The sequence below is a fragment of the Mustelus asterias genome, chromosome 11 (genome assembly GCF_964213995.1).
Source record: "Mustelus asterias chromosome 11, sMusAst1.hap1.1, whole genome shotgun sequence".
NCBI classification, from domain to species: Eukaryota; Metazoa; Chordata; class Chondrichthyes; order Carcharhiniformes; family Triakidae; genus Mustelus; species Mustelus asterias.
The window spans coordinates 65,193,794-65,208,374 of record NC_135811.1 but is presented as its reverse complement, the minus strand read 5'-3'; the positions used below and the strand labels follow the sequence as shown (position 1 = coordinate 65,208,374).

Genomic DNA, 14,581 nt, shown 5'->3' with positions numbered 1-14,581 from the left:
AGCCAGAGAAGTTTCTGGAAAGGCAAGCAGGCTGGGGATAAAGGGACACACTCAGAGGCACACAGGAGCGAAGACTCGACAGGGGAGACAGCCGTGACCATTCGGAAGACTGACCAGACAAGGAAGGAAGGAAGAAGCGGCCATCGAGACTCACCTTCGTGACAACAGACCAGAGGGACTCAGAGAATCAGGCCTGCAGTTTAACCAAGCCATCTTTACGGGTAGTATACTTGAATCTGCTGGGGTATCCTCTTGTTTTATGTGGGTAATTTAAGGGTTAATAGTGTTATTTAATAAACTTGTTGAATCTTTACTTGTGTTTGTCCTTTGTCCACCTTGCAAATAAGGGCACCGGGGTAAAACCTTGGAGTAAGTAAACTGGTTGAAAGTATCTGAGAATTAACAGGTACAACAACTGCAGGCAGTCCATTCCACACCCCAACCACTCTCTGCGGAAAGAACCTACCTCTGATATCCTTCCTATATCTCCCACCATGAACCCTATAGTTATGCCCCCTTGTAATAGCTCCATCCACCCGAGGAAATAGTCTTTGAACGTTCACTCTATCTATCCCCTTCATCATTTTATAAACCTCTATTAAGTCTCCCCTCAGCCTCCTCCGCTCCAGAGAGAACAGCCCGAGCTCCCTCAACCTTTCCTCATAAGACCTACCCTCCAAACCAGGCAGCATCCTGGTAAATCTCCTCTGCACTCTTTCCAGCGCTTCCACATCCTTCTTATAGTGAGGTGACCAGAACTGCACACAATATTCCAAATGTGGTCTCACCAAGGTCCTGTACAGTTGCAGCATAACCCCACGGCTCTTAAACTCCAACCCCCTGTTAATAAAAGCTAACACACTATAGGCCTTCTTCACAGCTCTATCCACTTGAGTGGCAACCTTTAGAGATCTGTGGATATGGACCCCAAGATCTCTCTGTTCCTCCACAGTTTTCAGAACCCTACCTTTGACCCTGTAATCCACATTTAAATTAGTCCTACCAAAATGAATCACCTCACATTTATCATGGTTAAACTCCATTTGCCATTTTTCAGCCCAGCTTTGCATCCTATCTATGTCTCTTTGCAGCCTACAACAGCCCTCCACCACATCTACTACTCCACCAATCTTGGTGTCATCAGCAAATTTACTGATCCACCCTTCAGCCCCCTCCTCTAAGTCATTGATAAAAATCACAAAGAGCAGAGGACCAAGCACTGATCCCTGTGGCACTCCACTAGCAACCTGCCTCCAGTCCGAAAATTTTCCATCCACCACCACCCTCTGTCTTCAATCAGATAGCCAGTTACCTATCCAATCGGCCAACTTTCCCTCTATCCCACACCTCCTCACTTTCATCATAAGCTGACCATGGGGGACCTTATCAAACGCCTGACTAAAATCCATGTATATGACATCAACTGCCCTACCTTCATCAACACACTTAGTTACCTCCTCAAAAAATTCTATCAAATTTGTGAGGCACGACTTGCCCTTCACGAATCCGTGCTGACTATCCCAGATTAATCCGCATCTTTCCAAATGGTCGTAAATCCCATCCCTAAGGACCTTTTCCATCAGTTTACCAACCACCGAAGTAAGACTAACCGGTCTATAATTACCAGGGTCATTTCTATTCCCTTTCTTAAACAGAGGAACAACATTCGCCACTCTCCAGTCTTCTGGCACCATTCCCGTGGACAGTGAGGACCCAAAGATCAAAGCCAAAGACTCTGCAATCTCATCCCTTGCCTCCCAAAGAATCCTAGGATACATTTCATCAGGCCCAGGGGACTTATCGACCTTCAGTTTATTCAAAACTGCCAGTACATCCTCCCTCCGAACATCTATTTCCTCCAGCCTATTAGCCTGTAACACCTTCTCTTCCTCAAAAACATGGCCCCTCTCCTTGGTGAACACTGAAGAAAAGTATTCATTCATCACCTCTCCTATCTCTACTGACTCCATATACAAGTTCCCACTACTGTCCTTGACCGGCCCCAACCTCACCCTGGTCATTCTTTTATTCCTCACATAAGAGTAAAAAGCCTTGGCGTTTTCCTTGATCCGACCCGCCAAGGACTTCTCATGTCCCCTCCTCGCTCTCCTAAGCCCCTTTTTCAGCTCATTCCTTGCTAACTTGTAACCCTCAATCGAGCCATCTGAACCTTGTTTCCTCATCCCTTCATAAGCTTCCCTCTTCCTTTTCACAAGACATTCCACCTCTTTCGTGAACCATGGTTCCCTCACTCGGCCATTTCCTCCCTGCCTGACAGGGACATACCTATCAAGGACACCCAGTATTTGTTCCTTGAAAAAGTTCCACTTTTCATTCGTGCCTTTCCCTGACAAAATTGTACCCGCCTCTACTACTGCCTCTGGCAGCTTGTTCCAGACACTCGCCACCCTCTCTGTGAAAAAACTGCCCCTCTGGACACTTCTATATCTCTCTCCTCTCACCTTAAAGCTATGCCCTCTAGTTTTAGACTCCCCTACCTTTAGGAAAAGATATTGACTATCTCGCTGATCTATGCCCGCCATTATTTTATAGACTTCTATAAGATCACCCCTCAGCCCCCTACACTCCAGGCACAAAAGTCCCAGTCTATCCAGCCTCTCCTTATGACACAAACCAACAAGTCCCGGTAGCATCCGAGTAAATCTTTTCTGCACTCTTTCTAGTTTAATAGTATCCTTTCTATAATAGGGCGACCGGAACTGTACACAGTATTCCAAGTGTTGCCTTACCAATGTCGTGTACAACTTCAACAACACGTCCAAACTCTTGTATACAATATTCTGACCAATGAAACCAAGCATGCCAAATGCCTTCTTCACCACCCTGTCCACTTCTGACTCCACTTTCAAGGAGCTATAAACCTGTACTCCTAGATCTCTTTGTTCTATAACTCTCCCCAATGTCCTACCATTAACTGAGTAAGCCCTGCCCTGGTTCGATCTACCAAAATGTGTCACATCGCATTTATCTAAATTAATCTCCATCTGCAATCAACAGCCCATTGGCCCAATTGATCAAGATCCCGTTGCAATCTGAGATAACCTTCTTCACTGTCCACTGTGCCACCAATTTTGGTGTCATTTGCAAACTTACTAACCATGCCTCCTATATTCTCATCCAAATCATTAATATAAATGACAAATAACAGTGGACCCAGCACTGATCCCTGAGGCACACCGCTGGTCACAGGCCTTCAGTTTAAAAAACAACCCTCTCCAGCCACCCTCTCGCTGCCTTCTGTCATCAAGCCGATTTTGTATCCAATTGGCTACCTCACCTTGGATCCCGAGATTTAAACTCATGCAACAACCCACCATGTTGAAGTCCATGCAGACAACATCAACTGCACTGCCCTCATCTACCTTCTTGGTTACCCCTTCAAAAAACGCAATCAAATTTGAGAGACATGATTTTCCACTCACAAAGCCATGCTGACTGTCCCTAATCAGTCTTTGCTTCTCTAAATGCCGGCAGATCCTGTCTCAGAATACCTTTTAACAAATTACCCACTACAGACATTAGGGTCACTGGCCTATAGTTCCCAGGCTTTTCCTGCAGCCCTTCTTAAACAAAGGCACAACATTTGTCACCCTCCAATTTTCAGGCACCTCACCTGTGGCTGTCGATGATTCAAATATCTCTGCTAGGGGACCTGAAATCTCCTCCCTAGCCTCCCACAACGTCTTGGAATACACTTCATCAGGTCCCGGGGATTTATCTACCTTGATGCACTTTAAGACTTCCAGCACCACCTTCTCTGTAATATATACACTCCTCAAGACATGACTATTTATTTCCCCAAGTTCCTTAACAGCCATGCCTTTCTCAACATTAAATACAGATGAGAAACATTAATTTAGGATCTCGCCCATCTCTTGTGGATCCTTAAGCAGCCCTGTCTCTTCTGAGTCACTCTTTTGCCCTTCATGTATTTGTAGAAGCTCTCTGGATTCTCCTTTGCCTTATCTGCCAAAGCAATTTCGTGTCATCTTTTCGCCCTTCGGATTTTTCTCTTAACTCTACTCTGACATGCTTTCTGCTCTTCAAGGGATCCACTCGATCCCAGCTGCCTATGCATGTCATATGCCTCCTTCTTCTTGACCAGGGTCTCAATATCCCAAGGCATCAAGGGCTCCCTACTTCTACCAGCCTTACCCTTTACTCTAAATGGAATGTGCTTGCTCTGAACCCTGGTTAACACACTTTTGAAAGCCTCCCACTTACCAGATGTCCCTTTGTCTACCAACAGACTCCCCCAATCAACTTCTGAAAGTTCCTGTCTAATACCATCGAAGTAAGAAGTTTAACAACACCAGGTTAAAGTCCAACAGGTTTATTTGGTAGCAAAAGCCACACAAGCTTTCGGAGCTCTAAGCCCCTTCTTCAGGTGAGTGGGAATTCTGTTCACAAACAGAGCTTATAAAGACACAGACTCAATTTACATGAATAATGGTTGGAATGCGAATACTTACAACTAATCAAGTCTTTAAGAAACAAAACAATGTGAGTGGAGAAAGCATCAAGACAGGCTAAAAAGATGTGTATTGTCTCCAGACAAGACAACCAGTGAAACTCTGCAGGTCCACGCAACTGTGGGAGTTACAAATAGTGTGACATGAACCCAATATCCCGGTTGAAGCCGAACTCGTGTGTGCGGAACTTGGCTATCAGTTTCTGCTCAGCGACTCTGCGCTGTCGTGTGTCGCGAAGGCCGCCTTGGAGAACGCTTACCCGAATATCAGAGGCCGAATGCCCGTGACCGCTGAAGTGCTCCCCGCGCTGAAGCGGTCACGGGCATTCGGCCTCTGATATTCGGGTAAGCGTTCTCCAAGGCGGCCTTCGCGACACATGACAGCGCAGAGTCGCTGAGCAGAAACTGATAGCCAAGTTCCGCACACACGAGGACGGCCTCAACCGGGATATTGGATTCATGTCACACTATTTGTAACTCCCACAGTTGCGTGGACCTGCAGAGTTTCACTAGCTGTCTTGTCTGGAGACAATACACATCTTTTTAGCCTGTCTTGATGCTCTCTCCACTCACATTGTTTTGTTTCTTAAAGACTTGATTAGTTGTAAGTATTCGCATTCCAACCATTATTCATGTAAATTGAGTCTGTGTCTTTATAAGCTCTGTTTGTGAACAGAATTCCCACTCACCTGAAGAAGGGGCTTAGAGCTCCGAAAGCTTGTGTGGCTTTTGCTACCAAATAAACCTGTTGGACTTTAACCTGGTGTTGTTAAACTTCTTACTGTGTTTACCCCAGTCCAACGCCGGCATCTCCACATCATAATACCATCGAGTCAGGGAAAGATATTTTTTCATATATTGACCAGAGTGGCTTGACGTGCTCTATTCATAGATTCCTACGGTGTAGAAGACGGCCATTCGGCCCATCGAGTCTGGAATTGGAATTCCAGACCACAATTCCACCCAGGCCCTATCCCCATAATCCCATGTCTTTACCCAAGCTCGTTCCCCTGACACCTAACCCGTACGTTTTTGGTTTGTGGGAGGAAATCGGAGCACCCGGAGGAAATCCACACATGTACGGGGAGAATGTGCAAACTCCACACAGACAGTGACTCAAGCCGGGAATCGAACCCGAGTCCCTGGTGCTGAGGCAGCAGTGCTAACCACTGTGCCACCCTATTACTGAAATGATCTCACAGTTGAATGAATGGATCTGTCGGGATGGGGAAAAGGTACTGTGGCCGGGAAGTCTTCCCCTCCATAGCCATTATCAACTTCATTCAGGAATTCAGTACAGTTAAACATAGAGATCAGCAAGTTGGCTAGCCCAATTGCCCTCCTCCTTTTGAAGCTGCACTGAAATAATATCCAAATGTGAGACTCAGCACTGCAATACATGGAATGCATTCATCTGTTGTACTCTAAACATACCAGAAAAACCTAGGTTTTGTCAATTCAGTGGGACTACATTTTGAAGGCATGAGTTGTCTTGTGGCAAGATAAAACAACCCACTTGACCCTATATATCACTATATATATTTTCTTCATCTTCATATAATTTCCTTCATCACTGATGCATAGTGGCAGCAGTGCATACAATCTACAAAATGCACTGCAACAATTTAGCAAGGCTCCTTCAACAACACCTTACAAATGAATGACCCTCATCACCTAAGAGGACAAGAGCAGCAAGACACATGGGAACACCACATTGTCTCCCTCCAAGTCACAATCAAGCCTGACTTGGAGGGAGATCACCATTACTTCACTGTCCTTGGGTCAAAATCCTGGAACTCCCTTCCTAACAATACTTGGGCATACCTACAGACACTACAGTGGTTCAAGATGATGGCTCAGCATCACATTCTCAAGGGCAATTAGAGATGGGAAATAAATGCTGCCTTACCATGACATACACATCCCAAAAGTGAATAAATTAAAAAAATAGAGCCAAACAAACTTTCTGGCCCTGAAAATAACAAAGTCTCATTCCTTCAAGTTTAAATTATTGTTGGAGATGTTTTAAGTTCATCTTTCTTTTGCTTTCTATTTCATTGTCTCTATGTGGTTTTCAATGCATTATTATAATTTATGTTTCCAGGTTAAGGCTCTGTATACTTCAGTAAAAGATTTTCGACTGAAGAGACACATTATTGCTTGCTCTGTTCACAAAGTGGACACATAGCAGCCCAGTACAATAAACACCTGGCACTGTTTGCTTGCCACTGACTGCAAAATCCAGGTAATTAAGTCACAATGGGTTGATCTTGGTCCCTGTGATTAGCAATAGGAAAATCACCCCCTTTCACCATATTGAGCAATCAGTAGAATTTACCCAGTGGCTGTTCTGAGGTGCAATGAATCACAACTTTGCTCTTTGGGAGCATTACAAGAACTGAAGTATCTTATTATTTACTCAGAACACAACCTTCTATGATACCGTGGGCAGCACGGTAGCACAGTGGTTAGCACTGCTGCTTCACAGCTCCAGGGACCTGGGTTCGATTCCCGGCTTGTGTGTGTGGAGTTTGCACATTCTCCCTGTGCCTGCGTGGGTTTCCTCCGGGTGCTCCGGTTTCCTCCCACAGTCCAAAGACGTGCAGGTTATGCTGATTGGCCACATTAAATTGACCTTAGTGTCAGGGAAATAGCAGATAAATACATGGGGCTATGGGGATAGAGTCTGGATAGGATTGTTGTCGCTGCAGGCTGGATGGGCTGAATGGCCTCCTTCTACACTGTTGGGATTCTATGAAATGGAGAATACAACCTTTCAGCAATGACACCTAAGCTGACCTTCAACACTCGAAGTGACCATCCCTCTCAGATTGCAAAATCAAAGACACACACCTTTAATGCAGCACATCAGTAAACTTGATTGGCCACATCGACTCAACTACCTTCAAGAACCTCCAGTGTACATTAATGCCAAAACAATATAATTGGAACAAACAACATAATATTCAGCAACACCAAAACATCTTCAATCAAGCAAGATATGGAAGCTATTGCATCACTTCAAACTACTTAATTTAGAATGGGAGACACAGACCTTACCCAAGTGGCCAGTCTTTCTTGAAAATGTGCTAAATCCAAAGGTAAATCTGACACCAAAATCATCAGTGTGAAGAGCTATAGGAGTTTAATATCTGAACCGAAAAAATACATAATTGAAAAAAGAGCAAAAATGGCGACTGCTGGAAACTGACAGTCGGTCAGAAGGAAGGGCAAATATACCGTTTATTTCACATCTTTGGAGTGTGGGAGGAGACCGGGGCACCCAGGAGAAATCCACACAGACATGGGGAGAACATGCAAACTCCACAGTGTGTGTGTTGAATAGGCTTCATTCACACAGGGGCCTTTTCAAATGATTACCAACCAATGTAATTTTACTAACTGAAAACATATTTATAATTCACAATCAAACGTCAATCTTAATGAATTAGAGATTATCATCCAGAATTTTAAAGGCAAAAATTAATTGCAAAGCCCATCACAAAAAGGAATATGTTTCAATGTAAACCAGACATCGACTCCACTCAAACTAAAACTCCAAAGAATAAATTACACAAACCTGTTGCTGGACACTGTAAATGGTTTGTTGGGGCTGCTGATATTGCTGAAAAGCAAACAGATAGCACTGTGAATGAAAACCAACAGGCAATGAAAATTTTATTTATTCACTGCTGTCTTTACATACACCCGTTATACAGCAAATTAAACACTGAGCAACTCCTCTGTAGCAGATTTATTGATGGTAAAATGGCTCTTCAAACACAACTATCCCCAAGAGCCCCAATCACAATCAAACATTTGCACATGGGTTGAGAGAGAGAAACTTTCCATGGGCTGGGGAGTCTTGGACCGGGGACCTAGTCTAACTATCAGAGCATACTTTTCAGAAACATTTCTACAATGAAAATCTGGCAGAAGTCTGGAACTCATTGGCAAATGGCAATTAATGCAGGATGAAGTGTTAAAAAGACATTAAGGGACTTTTTTGAGCCAGAGAGAGCATAAGGATGGGCCACATATCAGTCATATCTCACTGAACTGTAAAACAGGCAATGGCCTGCTCCTCCTGTTTCCACATCCCTCCTCCAAGGGCTCCAAAAATAAGAGTTCAAATTCAGCTCTGAAGAGGCGTCATACAGGCTTCAAAATGTTAAGTGTTTTCCTTTCTGCAGCTGCTGCCAGACCAATTGAGTTTTTCCAGCATTCCATGCTTGTATTTCAAATTCAATTTGTTGGGTGCTCAGATTTTGTCATCAGATTCTTCACATTGTGAATTCTCAATATTGGGCCTGGCACCAAGAGCAGGGGAAAATCTACATGAAAAGAGAGTAATGTGGATGGATTATTTCCAAACACACAAGTTAAAAGTACAGCAATACAGTTTACAGGAAACACCTCATTTGACTGGTGAAGCAGAAATGTAAAACAGAAACAGGAATATTCCATCAAATCCAATGCACTATCAAGACTTTACTTTGGAGGCCAAAGTAATTAAAACACATTATTGTAATGAGGGCAGTAGGACTTTCACCGAATTTAAGGACTATAGTCAAACTGTATGCAGTTCTGGTCACGTTACAGAAAGGACGTTAATTTTCTGGAGACGGGGCAGAGGAGGTTTACTAGAATGTTTTCAGGGTTAGAAAAGTGTAGCTGAGGAGAGGTTGGATATGTTGGGGTTATTTTCCTTGGAACAAAGGCGGCCGAGAGGTGACGACTGAGGTGCACAGCATTATGTGGGAAGAGATAGAGTGGACAAGACAAAATTATTACCCTTAGTGGAGAATTCCAGAACCAGGGAACATAGATTCAAGATAAGTGCAGAAGATGTCGAGGGGACATGAGAAAAAACTTTTTTTTGGAAAATGCAGAGGGTAGTGCGTGTTTGGAATTTGGTGCCTGAGTTGACGGTGGAGGCAGAGAGCCTAAACTCTTAAAAAGTACTTGGATCTGCACCTTAAGTGCTGCAAGCTACAGGACTATGGGCTGGGTGCAGGAAGGTGGGATTAGAAAGGGCATCTGGGTGTCCTTGGACTGACATGGACAGCATGGACCAAGTGGCTTCCTTCTGTTCTGTAACTTTTCTGTGGTTCTAAATCACAAGCATTATTGAGCATATAGTATTTCAAATTTTCTGTCAGTACACTTGTTATTTAGCATCTCAAATTCCTCACTCAGCACCCATAGGTGACAGTCCTCATTGGCAATGTTCCGATGAATGTTTTTCTGGACTATACTGTTGAATTGTTTAAGTGCTCAGCTGTACATTATGGTAATTTAAAGGGCTAACCTGTGAGTAGCCTATTTCGCAAATATTTATTTTAGCCAGTTACCTTAAAATTATGAACACCACCACTTTAGCGGGTATAATTTCTCTCTAATAATCTTGTATCCTTCATGGATACAAGATAGTCTGGAGGGATGTCAGAAGTTACAGAGGGACATGGATAAGATGCAAGGCTGGGCAGAGAAGTGGCAGATGGACTTCAACCCAGATAAATGGGTAGTGGTCCATTATGGCAGGTCAAATGGGAAGAAGCAGTACAATATAAAGGGAAAGATTCTTAGTACTGTAGAGGATCAGAAGGACCTTAGGGTCCGGGTCCATAGGACTCTAAAATCAGCCCTGCAGGTGGAGGAGGTGGTTAAGAAGGCGTATGGTGTGCTGGCCTTTATCAATCGAGGGATTGAGTTTAGGAATCCGGGGATAATGATGCAGCTATATAAGACCCTCGTCAGACCCCACTTGGGAGTACTGTGCTCCGTTCTGGTCGCCTCATTACAGGAAGGATGTGGAAAAGATTGAAAGGGTGCAGAGGAGATTTACAAGGATGTTGCCTGGATTGAGTGGCATGCCTTATGAGGATAGGCTGAGGGAGCTCGGTCTTTTCTCTTTGGAGAGACGTAGGATGAGAGGAGACCTATGAGAGGTATATAAGATGTTGAGAGGCATAGATCGGGTGGACTCTCAGAGGCTTTTTCCCAGGGTGGAAATGGCTGCTACGAGAGGACACAGGTTTAAGGTGCTGGGGGGTAGGTACAGGGGAAATGTTAGGGGCAAGTTTTTCACACAGAGGGTGGTGGGCGAGTGGAATCGGCTGCTGTCAGTGGTGGTGGAGGCAAACTCAATAGGGTCTTTTAAGAGACTCCTGGATGAGTACATGGGACTTAATAGGATGGAGGGTTATAGGTAGGCCTAAAAGGTAGGGATATGTTCGGCACAACTTGTGGGGCTGAAGGGTCTGTTTTGTGCTGTAGTTGTTCTATGCAACATCACACTTATCTCCCAACTCTTCTGTGCCACTTGAATCATGGGTAAATGTAACCTATTTCTCACTGATTCATTCTTCCCATGAATATCTGAACCCTTTCCCTCCACCTCTTCATGCACTGATTCCAAACACAGAATAAACTAAACAAGAACTCAACAGCTGTCAGCCAGCAGAAAATATAACAAATTGGAAGCTTCTTAAACAACCCCTTGGTAATTGGGGTAATCTACAATTCTCTGTCCCGCACCTGATCATTTACCAATGCAAAATAATCTAAAAATACAGAATATATCAGCCTCCAACAACGTACTGATTCTGCAATGTTTACAATTTCTAATCAGCCAAACAAGGTGGCAATCTGACCTGCTCCTGGCCCCATCATTCATTTGAACATGTAAACCATGCAGAGTTAGAGAAATATCTCTGCATCTTCTAACCGACAATGACCATAACACAGATCTATTTGTCTTTAAAGGAACATTGACAGTACATATTTGACCTATAGAAGGAACATTCACTAGGTTAAAGATAAATTCCATGAGCAAAAGGATTCAGTCTCGAGGACACGAGAATTCTATCCCAACTGTTTGGGAAAGAGCAATTGTTCAGTTGCTATTTTATCATTTGCATTAACCAGGACTGCGACAATCAACTGTGCAACTACATCATAGTACCACTGGATTCCTCTGCATTTCTGTTAGTAATACAAGGACACACGACAATCCTACCTGTTGCAGTGCAACAGCTGCAGCTGCTGCCTGTTGCTGTAAGGCTGCTGACTGGGTGAGCTGATAGCCTGTAGCTGTTTGAGTGGTGAGGCCTGCTGCAGCCAGAGCTGTTTGTTGGGTGTACATGGCTGGAGAAGCCCCGAGCAATGACGGCTGAACACCAAGGGCACCTGAAGAAACAAATGCAAAATTTACAGCAATGGTAGAGTCTTGCACAATAGTTTGACTGTGTTACATTATTACCAAGACTAAACCATAATCAGGATTAAACAATTGCAATGGTCTCATGAGCAGGGGACAGCATCTCAACAACCTTCCAAAAGCAAAATACCGCAGATGCTGGAAATCTAAGTTAGAAACAAAATATACTGGAAATACTGAATACTTGTAAAAAGAAAAGCAGTTAACATTTTACTGTTCCTCTCTCTAAAGATGCTGCCAAACATGCTGACTAGTTCCCACATTTGGTTTGTATTTAACAAATTGTTTTTTATTGTTCGCAGAATTCCTAAGCAGGCCATAATGTTTGTTCTACAAGTCCTGAAGATGACCAGGTGTTTAGTTCACAGCTGTACACTGTTAAGACTGAAACACAAACTGCTCAGCTAGGGCAGCATGGCAGCTCAGTGGTTAGCACTGCTGCCTCACAGCGCCAGGGACCTGGGTTCAATTCAGCTTGGGGAAGTCTGCACGTTCTCCCGTGTCTGTGTGGGTTTCCTCTGGGTACTCCTGTTTCCTCGCACAGTCCGAACGATGTGCTGATTCGGTACATTGGCCATGCTAAATTCTCCCTCAGTGTACCCAAACAGGTGCCAAGTGAAGCGATTCAGGGATTTTCACTTCATTGCAATGTTAAGGTAAGCTTACTTGTGACAAAAAATAAACTCATATATGTACACGTAATAAATAGTGGCACTGAGAAACACTGACCTGGCTGTGTGACAGCAGCAGAAAACTGGGTGGTCCATGGGGGATTCTTCTGTCCTCCAAACTGAGCCATGTTCACAAATCCCCCTTTATCGTTTATCAAGTTCAGTTATTCTGGGAGTTAAAGGCACAGGGGAAAGATTAATTTTACCAATGTATAGATCAAATAATTAAGCTGTACCTTGTTACCATTTCCTATCATGTACAACTCCACTGAAACAGCAGGTGCTAAAACGCACATTTTTCAGGATGGTCTTAATGGGCGATTTGGACAAATGAATAGAATGATCTATGCCAAAACAATACAGGAGAAGGGAAATGTGGTCCCATTATAGACAGACACAGCTAATGGTCAATAAAGAATAAATGTGTTCAATTAGCACTTTATAGCTTTTCACAAAAAAGAAAATACTACCAACAGCAAAGGTCCTGCAATTAGAAATTCAAGGGAATCATTTTGAGGATTTATTAGGGAGGGCCCAGGGAGCAGTGGCACAGCCCAGATGACCCAGGTTTGGGTGGCGAGAGCCTGTAGCGAGCCTGCACCCAGCCCCAGAGGTGGGATGGGGGGAAAATTACACTTTCACCTGGCCCAGAGGGGAAAGGGGAGAATAAAGATAGGAAATAGGAGTAAGAGGAGGCTATTCGGTCCTTTGTGTCTTCATTATCATGGCCAATCAAACTGAATATCTTCTGATCCCTTTCACTCCAAATGCTATATCTAACTGCCTCTTGAAAACATACAATGCTTTGCCCTCAACTACTTTCTGTGGTAGCGAATTCCATAGGCTGACCACTCTCTGGGTGAAGACATTTCTCCTCATTTCTGTCCTAAATGGTCTTCCTTGTATCCTTAGATTGTGATCTCTGGTCCTGGACACCCATCCATCGTTAACATCCTTCTTGCACCTACCTTGTCTAGTCCTGTTAGAATTTTATAGGTTTCTGAGATCCCCCCTCATTCTTCTGAACTCCAGCGACTACAATCCTAATTGACTCAATCTCTCCTCATATGTCTGTCCACTCACCTGATGAAGGAGCAGCACTCCGAAAGCTTGAGAGTCCAAATAAACCTGTTGGACTTTAACCTGGTGTTGTGAGACTTCTTACTGTCCTAACTTAGGGACTTTTTGTTTTTGCTATCAAAATGGATAACCTCACATTTATCCACATCATACAGCATCTGCCAATCAATTGTCAATTTACTCGTCATGTCGAAATCACACTGAAGCATCTCTGTATCCTCCTCACAGCTCACCCTCCCACCCAACTTGATATCATCTGCAAGTTTGGATATATTACATTTAGTTCCCTCATCCAAATCATTAGTATATAATGTGTCTCGCTGGGGTCCCAGCATTGATCCTTGTGGTACCCAATAATCACTGCCTACCTACCCCCTCACCCAGTCCCGGGAGGGTAAACTATCCCCTCACCCAGCCCCAGGGGCGGGGTGGGGGGGGGGGGGAGGTGGAAGGGGGGGCTAAACTACCTCCTCACCGAGCACGGGGGGGGGGGGGAGGGGGCTGTAAACTACTCACCCAGCCCCCTGGAAGGAGGGGAAGAAATTCCCCCTCACCCACCAGCCCCGGGGAGCGGATGTGGTAAATTACCCCCTCACCCAGCCCCCAGGAACACACCCAGCACAGAGCGGCCTACTTCATCAGGCTCTGTCCCATCGACAAAGATAACGCTAGAAAGCGGCAGCTGGATGAAGGGGATGGATTGCACATGAGGGCCGGACAGCTGAGGCGGCCGGGAGGGAAAGCTGAGGGACTGGGAGCGGGGAAGAGAATAGCAGCTAGAAAAGGCCGAAACAGAGAAAACAGCCTCACCTCGAACAGCAGCGGAGCGGCCGCGTCAGCACGCCGCCTAGTGACCTCAGCACGCCGCTTACGGGGCTGTCTGGATTACGTCATTACGTAACATGTGAAACGACGCTCATAACCTCATCATGAAAGATCCCCATCTCAGGTAGAAGCAAAAACAAAATATAAATGATTCACGTTGTAAACCTGACTGATCCAGTGTAAACCTCACTGTCACAGATTCACACAGTGTAGAAGAGATCTTTCAGCCCATCGAGTCTGCACCGATACCGGTGGCATGGTGACACAGTGGTTGGCACTGCTGCCTCACAG

The 14,581-nt window shown here is 44.6% G+C and overlaps 1 protein-coding gene across 1 annotated transcript in view; it reads right to left on the bottom strand.

Moving 5' to 3' along the window:
* Window positions 1-14,337, bottom strand: part of LOC144500256 (cell division cycle and apoptosis regulator protein 1-like) — a 107,327-nt gene extending 92,990 nt beyond the window's left edge. The window contains exons 1-4 of the mRNA XM_078222931.1: window positions 14,276-14,337; window positions 12,444-12,554; window positions 11,514-11,683; window positions 8,073-8,117 (exon numbers count right to left, since the gene is read on the bottom strand). Coding sequence (XP_078079057.1) covers window positions 8,073-8,117; window positions 11,514-11,683; window positions 12,444-12,513 — 285 coding nt within the window. The 5' untranslated portion in view covers window positions 12,514-12,554; window positions 14,276-14,337. The remainder of the gene's footprint in view (window positions 1-8,072; window positions 8,118-11,513; window positions 11,684-12,443; window positions 12,555-14,275) is intronic.
* Between the last annotated feature and the right edge of the window lie 244 nt (window positions 14,338-14,581).